At 41.6% G+C, this 18595-nt stretch overlaps 1 protein-coding gene across 2 annotated transcripts; it reads left to right on the top strand.

Annotated features, from left to right (window-relative positions):
- Positions 1-1034: 1034 nt before the first annotated feature.
- Positions 1035-18182, top strand: LOC109880024 (arginine/serine-rich coiled-coil protein 2-like). Of its 2 annotated transcripts, XM_020472255.2 has the most exons (11): positions 1049-1189; positions 2537-2575; positions 2815-2971; positions 5801-5841; positions 11541-11710; positions 11810-11935; positions 13142-13264; positions 16655-16734; positions 16826-17094; positions 17288-17377; positions 17471-18182. In XM_020472255.2, the coding sequence occupies exons 1-11, from the start codon at positions 1184-1186 to the stop codon at positions 17654-17656; spliced, it is 1287 nt and encodes a 428-aa protein (XP_020327844.1). In that variant the 5' UTR covers positions 1049-1183; the 3' UTR covers positions 17657-18182. The 2 variants fall into 2 exon arrangements, with proteins under 2 accessions (XP_020327853.1, XP_020327844.1); XM_020472264.2 differs by lacking the exon at positions 2537-2575 and having other exon boundaries at positions 1035-1189.
- The last annotated feature ends 413 nt before the right edge of the window (positions 18183-18595 follow it).

Below are 18595 nucleotides of genomic sequence, written 5' to 3'. Positions count from 1 at the left end.
GTCTTCTCTTCTTTTGGTGGCCTTAACTTCATGTTGTTTTGCAATTATAATATTGACAAAGTTCCATTAAAACTTTCTGCTTTTCATCGGCAGGTTTTCTTGTCATGGTCCTTAATTTATAAACACAATTTTTCTCCACACAGATATTATATATGGAATAATCAGGATATATTGTATAAAAATACTAATTTGTTTTTAGAATATTGGTTCCGAAATAATATCCTATTGGTGAGCCAACTAGTTAATGCAGAGTGTCTTTTACTCAGTTATAAGGAATTTTATCACTTGGAAAGGTCCCTATAACATCTAAAGATTTTAGATGCCATTCCCTCAGGTGTTGCTTTATTATTCAGGAACGTGTCAAGACCTGACCCTCAGAGCCTACCTTCTATTGACCCTGTTGGCTCATCAGTAGGAAAGATTTGTTTCTCCTTTGGTCCATTCAATACGAACCTTGTTTCAGCAGGATGTTGTATCTATCTATACCTTATGTCATGCCTTATTGGAATGGATTTATTGATAATATCTGTTGGGAAAAGTTTGGATGTTGCCACACACATACCTACTTGTTAACAAAATTAAGGAAGTTTCCTTTAAAATTATTCATAAATATTATCTTGCCAACCACTATATGAAGAGGTTTAAGGAAAACATCAACTCAAATTGCTCCTTTTATAATGATCACCCAGAAACAGTGTTGCATCTTTTTTGTCATTGTATTCATGTAAGGAAACTGTGGCAAGACATCAGTAGATGTATAACTGAACACATTTATGAAGATTTTACACTATTGTGAAAAAAATAAAAATAATAAAAGATGCAAACTCTACTTACTTCCGGAAGCTGTGTAGCGGGACCAAAAAGAGATACGATTATTTAAAATCTCTCTGATAATACTCTAATTAGTTTTACTCATTTTTGGTGACTTTGACATTGGTGAACTAATATAAGGGTGTTTGTTTATTTATTTGCGCTCTATAGATTTACGGAAGTCGCTATCAGAACAAGAGGAAGGTAATTCAAATAGCCATTTTCCCCAATATTTGTTATGTGTGCGCACGCGCAAATTATGATAGTCATCCAGGTTATAGCTAGCCGCTAGCGAGTAGAAGAGACTGGAAGAACTGGAATAGCACGTAAAGGAGAACTCCAATCTAATTTTAGGGAGTTCCTCAAGTGTACCATGACGGTAAGTGCTTACAAAAGAACACAAAATACATTACCATCGACTTCATATAATAATGAGTGAACTATTGCTATTTTAAAGATGTTGTTTCATCAAGATGGCGTCTCTCTGCCCGTGGCAGGCATAGCATTAGGAATTACAATACTGTAGTGGCAGCCATGTCGACAAGCCAGCGAGTTTAGGTTAGTTAGATAAATCCGCTAGCCATCTACAGATACTTTGCCCGATAACCGTCATTAGCTAGTTAGTTTGCTTTTACCAGGTTGACATGTCGTGTTGATTTTGTAAATAAATGGAAATTGTCCTTCATATAGTTATTGATCAAAGTTTGCTTGCACAGCCGTTACTTAAACCTAGCTAGCTAACGTAAGCTACACAGCTATCTATGTAATTTAGCAATGCATGAATGAGTGATGTTGATTTGCCACTTGCAATCTAGCTAATTAATCTCTGTTTAGAACGACCCCCTTCATTCATTAACTGGTTTTGTAGCTCCGGTATGGGCTACGTCCTCCCCTTTTATAGGTGTGCAACTTTAACAAACCAGCTGGCAATGGCCATCTTCATTGGGTGTATTGGTAGGGTTGGAGCAAATACCTGCATTGCCATTACCTGTCCAGGAGGAGGGCTTTTCACCTCTGAGATTGCTTTTAGGGAAACGATATATATATATATTTTTTTGTGTGAATCCATGTAAGTGTAAGGGAGGTACAGTGTGTCCAGTTGCGTCGGTGTGACTGAGAGTAACCTTGCCAAAGAAACTTGTTGGACCTCAGAACTAATGTCTAGGTTGCCTAAACATCCCTGTTACCATGGTTACTCTATGGCTATCAGTCTGTAAGTCGCTGTAAAAAAAGAAAGTCAGTCTCTACAAGCCAGAATATTGAATACAATGATGACATTTTAAATGCACTTTACCGGTTGTTTGTGTTGTTGGTCCTTTTGGTGGTAGGAAGTGTAGATGCGGTAACGACAGGAAAGTGTTGTTTACCTGACTTTTGGCGGCGCCGTTAGGTTCTGTTTGTATTTGCCATCACGTGATGCACAATATGTAAACAGCAGCCCAATGTAACAACGTTGTCCTTATGTAGGAGGTAATCTGAAACAAAATTTAAAATGTTATTAACCTAAGCGTATTCCCTCGCAGTCAGTGGAAGTGCTTGTGACTTGCTAATTTGTTGAACACGGCACCTGTATAACAAGAACCAGTTAGAAAATAGGAAATCAGTTTCCTAGTTCGGACTAGCACTTAAACGCTGCAATATTGTGTGAATTGTTGAAAATACAAACCGATTTTCAGACCAGCATACTGAAAGTTGGATTAATAACACTCTTGATATTTTGTCCTAGATTACCTCCTACTTGAGGACAATATCAGCGGACAACAAAGTACGTTCAAAAGAAGTTTATTCAACAGTCTGACTTGTGATGGGATTGTTCACAAAAAGTGAGCCTACATGTTAGAGGCGAGAGTGGAGAGTTTTCCACTCGGAATTATAGAGGCTAATGTCTAGTTCTTAGCTCAATGTGTTAACACAGGCTTGAGTCGTCATTCATTTCCCCTCAAACCTAGTGGAGGGGACACCAATAACTTTAAGGTTGAATAGTGTGTGTTTTCTTCGATTTAGGCACGTGGCGCCGATTCGACTGATTTACTACCCTTGATGGGCTCTCTTTACACGGATAAAAGAAAACACATTATGGAATCATTGAAATCGCCCAGAAGCTCCAAACACCACCATTCACAATCGAGGTCACGCTCCAGAGACCGAAAGCGCAAATCAAGTAAGTTAAATGCACTGAATTTGATAACTCAAGCTACAAACATTATGCATTAACACATTCAGGTCACTTGGTAGGTCACACATCCATCTTCAGATCCCAGGCCAACTGGTCATGGCATTTGTCTTTTGACATAAGTTTAGGGACAGAGCTGTACCTTGTTGTCAGAAATAGTCAAGTGCAAAAGGTGATTCATCAGGTTCTAGACTGAGTGGAACTCGGGTCTAGTTGTATAACATATATCCAGCTTGCGTGTTATTTCCCGACCTGTGACTGTGTTCGGATTGGGAATGCGGTGTTTGCATCACCGAACAGTGCCCAATAAATAATTAAATCCCGTTGTTTGATTGACATCCATATTTGATTTGGGGAGGGGGGGAATAGAATCTAGTAACTGGATTTCATAATTTCTTGTGCACTGATAGGTAATGTAAGGGATGCCAGTTTAATAAAACTGTTTTGACTATGATATACAGTCATGGCCAAAAGTTTTGAGAATGACACAAACATTAATTCTCACAGTCTGCTGCCTCAGTTTGTATGATGGCAATTTGCATATACTCCAGAATGTTATGAAGAGTGATAAGATGAATTGCAATTAATTGCAAAGTCCCTCTTTGCCATGCAAATGAACTAAATCCCCCCCAAAACATTTCCACTGCATTTCAGCCCTGCCACAAAAGGACGAGCTGACATCTTGTCAGTGATTCTCTCATTAATACAGGTGTAAGTGTTGACGAGGACATGGCTGGAGATCACTCTGTCATGCTAATTGAGTTCGATTAACAGACTGGAAGCTTCAAAAGGAGGTTGGTGCTTGGAATCATTGTTCTTCCTCTGTCAACCATGGTTACCTGCAAGGAAACACGTGCCATCATCATTGCTTTGCACAAAAAGGGCTTCACGGGAAAGGATATTGCTGCCAGTAAGATTGCACCTAAATCAAACATTTATCGGATCATCAAGAACTTCAAGAAGAGCGGTTCAATTGTTGTGAAGAAGGCTTCAGGGAGCCAAAGAAAGTCCAGCAAGTGCCAGGACTGTCTCCTAAAGGTGATTCAGCTGCGGGATCAGGGCAGCACCAGTACAGAGCTTGCTCAGGAATGGCAGCAGGCAGGTGTGAGTGCATCTGCACGCACAGTGAGGCGAAGACTTGGAGTATGGCCTGGTGTCAAGAAGGGCAGAAAAGAAGCCACTTTTCTCCAGGAAAAACATCAGGGACAGACTGACATTCTGCAAAAGGTACAGGGATTGGACTGCTGAAGACTGGGGTAAAGTCATTTTCTCTGATGAATCCCCTTTCTGATTGATTGGGGGAAAAACTTGTCCGGAGAAGACCAGGTGAGCGCAACCATCAGTCCTGTGTCATGCCAACAGTAAAGCATCCTGAGACCATTCATGTGTGGGGTTGCTTCTCAGCCAAGGGTGTGGGCTCACTCACAATTTTGCCTAAGAACACAGCAGTGAATAAGGAATGGTACCAACACATCCTCTGAGAGCAACTTCTCCCAACCATCCAGGAACAGTGGTGACGAACAATGCCTTTTCCAGAATTATGGAGCACCTTGCCATAGGGCAAAAGTGATAACTAAGTGGCTTGATATTTTGGGTCCATGGCCAGGAAACTCCCCCAGACCTTAATCCCATTGAGAAATTGTGGTCAATCCTCAAGAGGCAGGTAGACAAACAAAAACCCACAAATTCTGACAAACCCCAAGCATTGATTATGCAAGAATGGTCTGCCATCAGTCTGGATGTGGCCCGGAAGTTCATTGACAGCATGCCAGGGCGGATTGCAGAGGTCTTGAAAATGAATGGTCAACACTGCAAATATTGACTCTTTGCATCAACTTAATGTAGTTGTCAATAAAGGTTTGACACTTATGAAATGCTTGTAATTATACTTCAGTATTCCACAGTAACATCTGACAAAAATATCTAAAGACACTGAAGCAGCAAACTTTGGAAATTAATATTTGTCTCATTCTCAACTTTTGGCCACGACTACAGTACCAGTCAAAAGATTGGGGACACCTACTCATTCAAGGGTTTTTCTTAATTTTTTACTATTTTCTACATTGTAGAATAGTAAAGACATAAAAACTATGAAATAACACATGGAATTATGTGGTAACCAAAAAAGTGTAAAACAAATCTAAATATATTTGAGATTCCTCAAAGTAGCCACATTTTGCCTTGATGACAGCTTTGCACACTTGGCATTCTCTCAACCAGCTTCACCTGGAATGCTTTTCCAACAGTCTTGAAGGAGTTCCCACATGCTGAGCACTTGTTGGCTGCTTTTCCTTCACTCTGCAGTCCAACTCATCCCAAACCATATCAATTCAGTTGAGGTTGGGTGATTGTGGAGATGCAGTATGCAAAAATCGCGCCGCCATTTCCTGGTTGCAAAAATGTATATAGTTGGTCTAATTTCAGTTTGTGACAAACTGAATAGTGTAAAGAATAATTTGAAAACGTCTAAACCGCTGTGAAATATCCTTTAAATAACCCCAAATATTGTATTTTCAGCAGTTTGAAGCTGGTGTACAAAACCGAATGTAAATGGCGCAAAAATGAAACTTGAAATGAACTGGATGCATAGAAATAGCGCAGATAGAACAGACCTCATGCTTCTTGGACTTGCTTTCAATGAGTGACGAGTCTCGAACTCGCAATTCTATGTGAATTTGGTCGCGTCACCCCAAAAAGTGACATTACAGCTTTAACTGTGTATATGACGGCGTGCGCTCCAGGGCTAAGGCAACCCTAATTTGAAGGTGCAATAGAATTGGTCACTGTTCTCACCAATCCGTTTTGTTACTTTTACAGGTGACAAAAAGCACAGACGAAGTCGGAGCAGGAGCAAAGAGGTAACTAATATTAGTTCATTTTAGTGAACTAAAGTACAGCATTGTCACCATCTTGAATGTCGTTAGTTTTTGTCTTAGATCATGGTAAGTACCAAACAACAGTGTAGGCTATTTCACCTGAATCAAAGATTAAGAGATTAAGATGGGCATGGAATTAATTCAATTGAAGAAGATAATTTTTTATTTACATTAACTTATTCTTCTTGGACATCTGTCACTAAGTGTAGCTGTCCATACTAGATGGTGAAGATTGAATATGTAGGATATTTTTCTTTTGAATAAATCCTGTGTGTAGATCACATGATAACATTTCTACAATAAATCATACTCAGCGTGCTAAAGCACGAAGAGACACTGAACTGAAGACGCTGCTGACATAGCAAAATTATATGTCTACTACTCGGACAGGTAACTATCAGCCATTCAAATTCATACTTGCCTCCTAGAATTAAGAAAATAAAGGAAATTACAGCCTTTTACTGGGTTCAATTCAAGCTGCATTGTTATTACAATTACTCAAAAGACAGTCTGCTGGCAGTAACCTTATTAATCCAATTCATTATTAGCCTGCCTTTTGAAAGCTGCACTTGTAGATGGGGAAGGGAATGTAGTGTTACATGAACCAAAACAAAGGTATTAAAGCTGTCTCTGAGATGATCTACGGTAACCCACATTGTGTTTAAGGCTCATGTACCTACCATGATATATTTGAAACAAAACTAAGTAGAAGTGGCTGTACTTACTTGGTGCACTTGAGTAGGTGGTGGACATGACAAAACATATGCACTATAAGTTGGATCTACTAGTCTACATACACTGAACAAAAATATAAATGCAACATGTAAAGTGTTGGTTCCATGAGCTGAAATAAAAGATCCCAGAAATGTTCAATGTGCGCGAAAAGTTTATTTCTCTCAAATTTTGTGTACAAATTTGTTTGCGTCCCTGTTAATGAGGATTTCTCCTTTGCCAAGATAATCCATCCAACTGACAGGTGTGGCATGTCAAGATCATTACACAGGTATATCTTCTGCTAGGGACAGTTAAAGGCCACTCTAATATGTGCGGTTTTGTCACACAACACAATGACACAGATGTCTCAAGTTTTGAGGAAGCGTACAATTGTCATGCTGACTGCAGGAATGTCCACCAGTGCTGTTGCCAGAGAATTTAATGTTAATTTCTCTACTATAAGCCGCCTCCAGCGTCATCCCAGAAATCTTGGCAGTACATCCAACCAGCCTCACAACCGCAGACCACGTGTATGGCGTCGTGTATGGCGTCGTGTGGGCGAGCGGTTTGCTGATGTCAACACTGAACAGCGTGCCCCATTGGGGCGGTGGGGTTATGGTATGGGAAGGCATAAGCTACGGACAATGACCACACTTGCATTTTATCGATGGCAATTTGAATGCACAGGTACTGGTGAGATACTGAGGCCCATTTTCGTGTCATTCATCCTCCGCCATCACCTCATGTTTCAGCATGACAATGCATGGCCTCATGTCGCAAGGATCTGTCCCGGTTCTTCCATGGCCTGCATACTGACCAGACATCACCCATTGAGCACATTTGGGATGCTCTGGATCAACATGTATTCCAGTTCCTGTCAATATCCAGCAACTATGCACAACCATTGAAGAGGAGTGGGACAACATTACACAGGCCACAATCAACAGTCTGATCAACTCTTTGTGGAGATGTGTCGCGCTGCATGAGACAAATGGTGGCCACACCAGATACTGACTGCTTTTCTTATTCACGCCCCTACATTTTTTTAAGGTCTCTGTGACCAACAGATGCCTATCTGTATTCCCAGTCATGTAAAATCCATAGATTAGGGCCTAATGAATGTATTTCAATTGACTGATTTCGTTATGAACTGTAACTTAATTTAAATGACTGCGTTTTATATTTTTGTTCAGTATACATTGGAGTTGGAGGGAAATTCATTGATACATTTCTCTCCAGTTAGTCTATCAAGCTGTGAAGACTATCAAGCTCCTTTGAGCTGTTAATACTTCTGACATACAGTGCATTCAGAAGTGAGTCAGACCCCTTGACTTCTTCACATTTTGTAATGTAAGAGCCTTATTCTAAAGTGTGTGTAGTATGTATGTGTGTGTATATATACAAAAAAAGAAACGTCCCCTTTTCAGGACCCTGTCTTTCAAAGATAAGTCGTGAAAATCCTAATAACTTCAGATCTTCATTGTAAATGGTTTTAACACGGTTTCCCATGCTTGTTCAATGAACCATAAACAATTAATGAACACGCACCTGTGGAACGGTCGTTAAGATACTAACAGCTTACAGACGGTAGGCAATTAAGGTCACAGTTATGAATTCATGACACAACTAAAGAGGCCTTTCTACTGACTCTGATAAACACCAAAAGAAAAATGCCCAGGGTCCCTGCTCCTCTGTGTGAATGTGCCTTAGGCATGCTGCAAGGAGGCATGAAGACTGCAGATGTGGCAAGGACAATAAATTGCCATGTCTGTACTGAGACACCTAAGACGGCGCTACAGGACGGACAGCTGATCGTCCTCACAGTGGCAGACCACATGTAACAAAGCCTGCACAGGATCGGTACATCCGAACATCACACCTGCGGGACAGGTACAGGATGGCAATAGCAACTGCCCGAGTTACACCAGGAACGCACAATCCCTCATTCAGTGCTCAGACTGTCCGAAGTAGGCTGAGAGAGGCTGGACTGGGGGCTTGTAGGCCTGTTGTAAGGCAGGTCCTCACCAGACATCACCGGCAACAACATCGCTTATGGGCACAAATCCACCGTCTCTGGACGAGACAGGACTGGCAAAAAAGTGCTCTTCACTGATGAGATGTGGTTTTGTCTCACCAGGGGTGATGGTCGGATTCGTGTTTATCGTCAAAGGAATGAGCGTTACACCCAGGCCTGTACTCTGGAGCGGGATCGAGGTGGAGGGTCCGTCATGGTCTGGGGCGGTGTGTAACCGCATCATCGGACTGAGCTTGTCATTGCCTGCAATCTCAAGCTGTGCGTTACAGGGAAGACATCCTCCTCCCTCATGTGGTACCCTTCCTGCAGGCTCATCCTGACATGACCCTCCAGCATGACAATTCCACCAGCCATACTGCTCATTCTGTGCGTGATTTCTTGCAAGACAAGAATGTCAGTGTTCTGCCATGGCCAGCGAAGAGCCTGGATCTCAATCACATTCAGTATGACTGGAACCTGTTGGATCGGAGGGTGAGGGCTAGGGCCATTCCCCCCAAAAAATGTCAGTGAACTTGCAGGTGCCTTGGTGGAAGAGTGGGGTAACCTCTCACAGCAAGAACTGGCAAATCTGACGCAGTCCATGAGGAGGAGATGCACTGCAGTACTTAGTATCTGGTGTGGCCACCAGCTGCATTGACTGTTACTTTTGATTTTTGACCCCGCCCCCCCCCCTTGTTCAATTTTTGTTAGTCAAATGTATGTGGAACTTGTTTAGTTTGTCTGTTTGTCATAACACATGTAAAAAAATGTTACTTTTACTGAAAATAAATGCAGTTGACATGGAGGACATAACTTTTTTTGCTGAGTTTATATATAAATATCATCAATCTATACACAATGCAAAGTAAATCCAGGTTTAGACATTTTTAAATGTATTAAGATGACATTTTACGTAAGTATTCAGACCCTTTACTCAATACTTTGTTGAATCACGTTTTGGCAGCGATTACAGACTCGAGTCTACTTTGGTATGACTCTACAATCTTGGCACAACTGTATTTGGGGAGTTTCTCCCATTCTTCTCTGCAGATCCTCTCAAGTGCTGTCAGGTTGGATGGGGAGCGTTGCTGAAAATCCGGGCTCTGGCTGGGCCACTAATGAACATTGAGACTTTTCCCGAATCCACTCATGCGTTGTCTTGGCTGTGTGCTTAGGGTTGTTGTCCTGTTGGAAGGTGATCATTTGCCCCAATTTGAGGTCCTGAGCGCTCTGGAGCAGATTTTCATCAAGGATCTCTCTGTACTTTGCTACGTTCATCTTTGCCTCGATCCTGACTAATCTCCCAGTCCCTGCCTTTGAAAAACATCCTCACAGCATGATGCTGCCACCACCATTCTTCACCGTAGGTATGGTGCCAGGTTTCTTCCAGATGTGTCGCTTGGCATTCATACCAGAGAATCTTGGTTTCTCATGGTCTGAGATTCTTTCGGTGCCTTTCAGGCAAACTCCAAGCGGGCTGTCATGTGCCTTTTACTGTGGAGTGGCTTTCATCTGGCCACTATTAAGGCCTGAGTGCTGCAGCGATGGGAGAACCTTCCAGAAGGACAACCATTGTTGTAGAAAATATTAAATCAAATACTTCTCAGATACAGGAGCTTGTAAATTCAATTAGACTTTATTACAAAAGTAACAGAAGTCTAGCAGTTCCATGGAAAAACTGCCTCATTCTTAGTGCTGGCCTTTTATACAGTTTTACCCTTGCGTAACATGATTTGTAAAGTGGAGTGACAATGTTATCTTACTTAGTTTCCGTTCTCTTATTGGCTCAGATATTGGGGCATAGATTCTATTAGTGGCGTGACATCCCTTAGCTAATGTTCCTGTCCTATATTGTCTGTATGATAACCCATGTGCGTGTCCAGTAGCGTTCACAAGATCAGACATGTCACAGACCAGGCACGTCTTGTTAGTCTACCTTGCCTCATCTACACAGATTCGGCTTACGTTCTGTTTTTTACATGTCCAATGGTCAATTCGATGTTGATCCAGCATTGTACACTCACATGGGCTTCAGCCTTCATTCTGCTTACACATGTCTAATATTTAAACTTATATTGATTTATTCTTTCTATTTCAAAGAGAATGGTATCGGTACTGAGAATCATCAGATGACTGGAAAATGTCCTACACCATCTCCACAGAGGAACTCTAGAGCACGGTCAGAGTGACCATCGGGTTCTTGGTCACCTCCCTGACCATGGCCCTTCTCCCCCGATTGCTCAGTTTGACCAGTCGGACCAGCTCTAGGAAGAGTCTTGGTGGTTCCAAACTTCCTCCATTTAAGAATGATGGAGGTCACTGTTCTTGGACATTTTTTTTGGTACCCTTTCCCAGATCTGTGCCTTGACACAATCGTGTCTCTGAGCTCTACGGACAATTCCTACGAACACATGGCTTGGTTTTTGCTCTGACATGCACTGTCGACTACGGGACCTTTTTATATAGACAGGTGTGTGCCTTTTCTAAATCATGTCCAATCAATTGAATTCACCACAGGTGGACTCCAATCAAGTTGAAGAAACATCTAAAGGACTATCAATGGAAACAGGATGCACCGGAGCTCAATTTCGAGTCTCATAGCAAACGGTCTGAATACTTATGTAAATGAGGTATTTCAGTTTTAAATTTGCTAAAATGTTCAAGCCTGTTTTTGCTTTGTCATTATGGGGTATTGTGTGTAGATTGATAAAACAAATTATTTAATCAATTTTAGAATAATGATGTAACATAACAAAATATTGAAAAAGTCAAGGGGGTCGGGAATACTTTCTGAAAGGCACTGTATGGTCGGTCGGTTTCTGGTGTTAAGTCTAAATCTGTCTGAAATGAGCAAGAGTTCTCAACATGCTTTGGTATTTTCTGTATCAAACCGTTGTACTAACGCTCTTTGTTGCACTATTTTCCTGAAAGAGACAACTTCTTCTTAAAACAGGCACGAAGGAGGGACTCTGAGAAGCCATCAAAATCTCACAGCAAGTCGGATGAGCAGCCGGAGCAGACTGAGAGGGGCAGGGAGAGACTTTCTGCAGAGAATGGGGAGGAGCGACACCGGCGCAAAGACAAGAAGGGGCGGAGCCACTCCAGGTCACTCTCACGGGACAGGTGGGTCTAGGTTCATGGAGATATGGTACATGCTGTCTTGATATGTATTGAGACTAGTAACCGTAAACTGGGGAGCATTTTATTTTCACACTGTTTTAGACGTCATCGCAGCAGAAGTCGGGACAAACGGAGATCGCGGTCCCCGCGGGAGAAGAAGAAGAAGAGAGCCAGCTCCCGGTCAGGTTCAAAGACCAAACACCGCCACAGGAGCAGGAGCAAAAGCAGGTGGGTTTCTCTTGCTACTCTCCCTACCATTCTTTGTTTGTCTTTGATAACTATCTACCGCAGTCCTGACTACCTACCGGTCGGTCGTTACTAGTTACTACAGCCACAAAGTCATAAACCCCGCCCATTTCTACACTTTCTCTTCTGTCATTTTAAATCTAACCACACTGCTGACCTTATGCCTAACACTAACTATAATTTTTGGTTTTATACATTTTTACAATATAGCCTATTTTGACTTGTCTGTGGTAACTAGTGGAAACCCTACCAGACAGCATTCACCTTACTCCTGTCCCCCACCCACTCAGCCATGATGGTATTAATGCCGTTTTAGGTTCTCTGTTGTGTGCCGTGCCTCTGTCAGTACGTACTTCATGTTCCACTTCTCATCAGTTTGATGGCTCGTTGCAGTGATGTATGACTGCATGCTCTTAGACATCCAACAATCTGTTAATGTCACATATTGCGGTTGAGAGCTCGCGCTTTGTACTTGCATAACAATCACCATACAATTTCTCTCTCAGGGCTGTCACGGTTTTTCGACATGGCATCTTGTAGTCTGGTTCTAGATATGTCATTAGGGGGTTTTGAAGCTGACATCCTCTACCATTGACGATGGCTGCATATCAAAAGTAATAATTTCTGTCATCAGCGCTGTTATTTTCTTTATCATTCTTTAATCACACTGCTACCAGCAACGGGTTGGGTTGCTGACTCCCTTTCAACATTGCACCTATTCTGCCACTGTAGCTCAATTCCACCACAAAGTTTGCATTTCATCACCTTCTCATTTAACTTCTCAAAATATTGCCATACAGGACTTTGCTGCTGTCACTTCCCTGTCTCACTCTGCCATTTTTCAAAATGTTAACGACGAGGACGTGCAGAGCACTTTATATCCATGGCAAATCATTTAAAAGCTTAATATCTCCTACTAACATTACAGCATTGTTGCATTAGGTAATTGTTACTTTTTCCGATGATGGTCAGGACCTGTTAGTGGTAGTTTTGTGATGACTGCACTGTGGTTGTCATTTTGTTTAAAAAAAAAAAAACATTTTTTGTGTAGGGATGTATTTTTCTATATGTTCACACCCCTATTGGTAACCACTCCTGTGTGCCTAATGTTTGCCCCTCTGTTTGTAACCGTGTGTGTGAGAATGCATATCTTTCTGTGGATCTTGAAATGCTATGATGTCTCTTTAGGGAGCGGAAGAAGAAGACTGATAAGGTGCGCAGAAAAGAGAAGAGTCGTAGCAGGTCTGTGAGCCCCCCGGCTTTCCGGGGCAGAAACACTGCCATGGACGCACAGGAGGCGCTGGCCAGAAGGTACTGCAGTGGTTTAGAGGAACTGTGACTTGAAGATTTGTTTGTTGAGTGTCTGTTAGGTAGTTCATGTTTTAATGTCACGTGCACCAGTACAGTGAAATTCCTTTCATAACCTCTCTGGGATATGTGGGATGCTAGCGTCCCAACCTGGCCAAAGCCAGGGAAAATGCAGAGCGCCAAATTCAAAAATCAAACTTTCATTAAAGCACACATGTAAGATAACAAATTAAAGCTACACGTGTTGTGAAGCCAGCCAACATGTCAGATTTCAAAAAGGCTTTTCGGCGAAAGCAAACGATGCTATTATCTGAGGATAGCACCTCCGTAAACAAAAGAGAAAGCATATTTCAACCCTGCAGGCGCGACACAAAACACAGAAATAAAAATATAATTCATGCCTTACCTTTGACGAGCTTCTTTTGTTGGCACTCCAATATGTCCCATAAATATCACAAATGTTCCTTTTTGTTCGATTAATTCCGTCGATATATATCCAAAATGTCCATTTATTTGGTGCATTTGATCCAGAAAAACACAGGTTCCAACTTGAGCAACGTGACTACAAAATATCTCAAAAGTTACCTGTGAACTTTGCTAAAACATTTCAAACTCCTTTTGTAGTACAACTTTAGGCATTTTTTAAACGTAAATAATCGATAAAATTGAAGACTGGATGATCTGTGTTCAATACAGGAAGAAAACAAACTGAAGCATGCTTTCTGGTCACGCGTCTCTAACAGTACACTTCAGGTGACCCTCGTTCAAGATGGCCGTACTTCTTCATTACACAAAGGAATAACCTCAACCAATTTCTAAAGACTGTTGACATCCAGTGGAAGCGATAGGAACTGCAAGAAGGTCCCTTAGAAATCTGGATTCCCAATGAAAACCCATTGAAAAGAGTGGCCTCAAAAACAAACAAAAAATCTGAATGGTTTGTCCTCAGGGTTTCGTTTGCTAAATAAGTCAAGTTATACACAGACATGATTCAAACAGTTTTAGAAAATTTTAGTTTTCTATCCAAATCTACTAATAATATGCATATCTTATTTTCTGGGGATGAGAAGCAGGTAGTTGAATTTGGGCATGCATTTCATCCGGATGTGAAAATACTGCCCCCTGTCACCAAGAAGTTAACTCCAAACCCAACAATGCAGTAATCAAAATCAATGTTGCACCAAAAATAACATCAGAACAAAAACACACCAGAAATGGAAATGAATAAGAACACAAGAAGGTAAGTAGCTATATACAGGGTCAGTTCCAATACCATATTTAAAATGTGCAGGGATACTGGAGTGATCGAGGTAGATATTGTACAGTGCATTCGGAAAGTATTCAGACCCCTTCCCCTTTTCAATATTATGGTATGTTACAGCCTTATTCTAAAATGTAATAATAAAAAATCCTCTATCTACATACAATGCCCCGTAATGACGGTGAAAACAGGTGTTTAGACATTTTTGATCATTTATTTAAAAAAATTAAAACACCATATTTACGTAAGTATTTCGACCCTTTATGCGACTCGGAATTGAGCTCAGGTGCATCTTGTCTCCATTGATCATCCTTGAGATGTTTCTACAACTTGATTGGAGTCCACCTGTGGAAAATTCAATTAATTGGACATGATTTGGAAAGGCACATACCTGTCTATATAAGATCCCACAGTTGACAGTGCATGTCAGAGCAAAAAACAAGCCATGAGATCTAAGGAATTCTCTGTAGAGCTCCTAGGCAGGATTGTGTTGTGGCACAGGTCTGGGGAAGGGTATCAAAAACATTCTGCAGCATTGAAGGTCCCCAAGAACATAGCCTCCATTCTTAAATGGAAGAAGTTTGGAATCACCAAGACTCTTCCTAGAGCTAGTCGCCTGTTCAAACTGAGCAATCAGGGGAGAAGTGCCTGTAGCCGCTGCCAAAGATGCTTCAATAAAGTAATTAGTAAATGTTCTGAATACTTGTGCAAATGTGATATTTCAGTTTTTATTTAATTATTTTTGCTTTGTCATGGTGTATTGTGTGTAGATGAGGGGGGGGGAATAATTGAACCAATTTTAGAATAAGGCTGTAACATAACAATGTGGAAAAAGTCCAGGGGTCTGAATACTTTCCGAATGCGCTGTACATAGGACTAATTTGTTGTATTACTTGTGAGCTGAGTGAGCTTAATATTATTTTAAAAATGTACCTGACATCTGTTCAGACTGAAGGGAGTGAGGGAGCAGCGTTGCGGCTGCATCTCATCCGACTCACCGTCCCTCCGCTCTCCCTCCCTCCACTGAGAAAAGGGGACACAGACTTCCAGCTGATGGTGCAACTTAAGAGTCACTACATTATTTCTGCCTTGTGCAGCAATTCATGTCACTCCTATGACCAGAGAAAGTGAAATATTCCTTCAAATGGAAAAAAACAACAACCCGCTAATAAAAACAGCGCAAACTTATCGGAACATTTTGCTATACTCGTTCACTGCTGCTGCAGTGCTGGTTGTAGCTTGACTGGAACTAAGGTAGATGCACATTTTTATGGCTTATGAAAGTGTGTATAATGCTGAATAACAACTTAGTCAATAAAACAGCAGCTCATTGCTCTATTCGTTGAGTCTCGTAGTCATCTCACAGTAATAACTTTGGTGTGCGTTCGAGTCTTCTTTTTACAGTCTATGGCCAGCTGTAGGCCTATAGGTGCATTTTAATTAAAAAATAAAGACCTCAAGGCTTTATCGTTGGGTTTTCTACAGAAATGTTTGATCGGCCAGGAATGCTTTGGAGATCGACCAGTCGATTGCGATCGACCGGTTGGTGACCACTGGTCTAGGATGATGGAGTTGTGTGCATAACCAGCCTCAAAGCCCTTCATGATTACAGATGTGAGTGCTACAGGGTGGTGGTAGTCATTGTGGCATGAAGCCTTAGTTCTTGGGAACAAACATTATGCTAGTGGGATTTCAGACAGGGGACAAGGAGAGGTTGAAAATTGAACATGAATATGCCTGCCAGCTGATCTGCACATGCTCCGAGAACGCGCCTTGGAATGCCTTCCAGCCCTGCGGCCTTGAGTGTTGACCTGATTGACCTTACGCATGTCGGCCTCAGAGCAAGCTCTCCCAGTCCTCTGGGTCGGTGAGGGTGCTCACGCATGGTATGGTGTTATTGTCTACGCATCCATAAAATGCATTGAGTTCATCTGGAAGAGAGGCATCATTGGGCAGATCACAGTTGGATCTTCCCCTGCCTCATGCATTGGAACCTTTGTAGTATGATTCCGCCTAATTCCTATATTGCTGCTTGGAGGTCATATCGGGACTTCTTGTACTTAAAGTAGCAGACAATCTGCTCCTAAAGCCTGGCTGACATATGAACACTCTTTACTTGCCTTTATCTCCAGGTTGGAAAGGGCAAAGAAACTGCAAGAGCAGAAAGAAAAGGAGATGTTGGAGAAACAGCAGCATCAGGAGGTACCTGCAGGTGAGACGCTCTCCTCGGCCATCAATTACACCTACAAAAAATGTAATCCGTGAATAAAACCATAGACCCACTTTGTTTTTTGCATTTCTAGTTCCAGCTCCCCTGCTGTCTGACACAGTAGTAGTTGCTGCTGCAGTTGCTACCAACCCTGTCCTCAATGTGGCAGCTCTCCTGGCCTCAGGGACCCAGGTCACGCCCCAGATCGCCATGGCAGCGCAGATGGCAGCCCTACAAGCCAAAACCTTAGCAGAGACTGGCATTGCTGTGCCCAGTTATTACAATCCCTCTGCTGTCAACCCCATGAAGTTTGCAGAGCAGGAGAAGAAAAGGAAGAAGCTCTGGCAGGGAAAGAAGGAAGGGGTAAGATTTTATGCTATGTAGTGCAATACGTAGAGCACTGGTTATTTGATGGAGCAGATTCTTTACTTTGTAACATCCGGAATGTAGAGCTAGTGACTTAATGAAAATAAATATTGAGGAAAAACATGCAACTTCGCTTATGGTGGCATGATTGTTGCAAGTTACTAATACATGCAAATTGTTTGTTTTGAAGGACAAGTCACAGACAGCTGAGTTGTGGGAGAAGCTGAACTTCGGAAATAAGGACCAAAATGTTAAATTTCGTAAACTGATGGGCATCAAAGTATGTTTAACGGAGTCCTTTTATTTTCTAATTTGAGTGTGTACCATGCTGCAGAGCCTTGCATTTCTAACACTGTGGTTTCTGTCCTGTCAGGGGGAAGAGGAAGGTGAGACCTCAAAGCCACTCAACGACGAAGGCCTGAAGACCCTGCAGCAGCAGGAGGAGATGTTCCATAACCTGGACGTTCAGTATGAGATGGCCAGGTCCCAGACCCACACTCAAAGAGGCATGGGACTAGGCTTCGGCACTTCATTCTCACGGGGCATGGACACCATCTAATGCCAAACCATGCACTGGCTTGCCCTTGCTTTCTTTCTCATTGGTCTCTCCACTCACAGCTAGCACTCAAGCTTGCATGGATGTTGTTGCATTGGATCTGTCATTTTATTTAGAAACAATCTCACGTCTTTTAAACATTCTCATGTAAATAGATGCTGAGTTTTCCTCAGTGTACATCTTTTCTGAATTATGCAATAGTTTAATGACAGTCATGCTGGCTGGATTTAGATTTGTTTGAGAAATGTGATTGCATATCTGTTTTTTACAAAAAAATGTATATATTTTGGATTGTTTGAAATGGAACATTATGTAGATCAAGTAAAATTATTCTGTTTATGTTCATTTACCAAGTTTCTTTACAAATTGATCTGAATCCTAATCTCAATATGTAGTGTCATCTTTGTTTCCTTTCTACTGAATGGGAATGTAAAATAGTGGATCATATTACTAAAATGTCTACTAGGCATCTGATGGTTTCATGGAAAGAATGAACAATAAACTTACATATGTTCTTGAAATAAGTCAATTTGTGTTGAAGTGGTCCCAGGTGTTTGTTTTGGCCATAAATGCTTTTTACAAAGCAACAAAAATGATGTTGACTGTATTTCCAAGGGTCTTTGCTGAGAGAGGATGCAAAACAGCATTGATTCATTAACACTGAAACATGAATGGTAAAATGCACACTTAGGCTTAATTGGGAAATTGAAGTCCATGAACAACAAATTACATGACTGCTCTTGAGGACATGGATCAGGCTCAATTATTGCCAAATAATTTAATAAAATGCCCCTTCACAATAGCCTGATGGAATATTGATTGTAAATTACAATTTGTGATCTCAAACCCAGTGGTAAAATTAATCAATTTTACCACTGGGTTTGAGATGTAATTTCTGGTGCAGGTAAGCTTCATGTCTCTGGAGCCCTCTTTTGGTACCAG

Source organism: Oncorhynchus kisutch, linkage group LG3 (genome assembly GCF_002021735.2).
Source record: "Oncorhynchus kisutch isolate 150728-3 linkage group LG3, Okis_V2, whole genome shotgun sequence".
NCBI classification, from domain to species: domain Eukaryota; kingdom Metazoa; phylum Chordata; class Actinopteri; order Salmoniformes; family Salmonidae; genus Oncorhynchus; species Oncorhynchus kisutch.
The sequence above is the reverse complement of the archived record's forward strand: the minus strand, read 5'-3'. Positions and strand labels throughout refer to the sequence as shown.

Excerpts from the sequence above, each read along its gene's own strand:
- LOC109880024 (XM_020472255.2), top strand. Across the intron at positions 5,842-11,540 it reads GTCGGAGCAGGAGCAAAGAG|GCACGAAGGAGGGACTCTGA; the intron begins GTAACTAATATT and ends TTCTTAAAACAG. Across the intron at positions 13,265-16,654 it reads CAGGAGGCGCTGGCCAGAAG|GTTGGAAAGGGCAAAGAAAC; the intron begins GTACTGCAGTGG and ends CTTTATCTCCAG.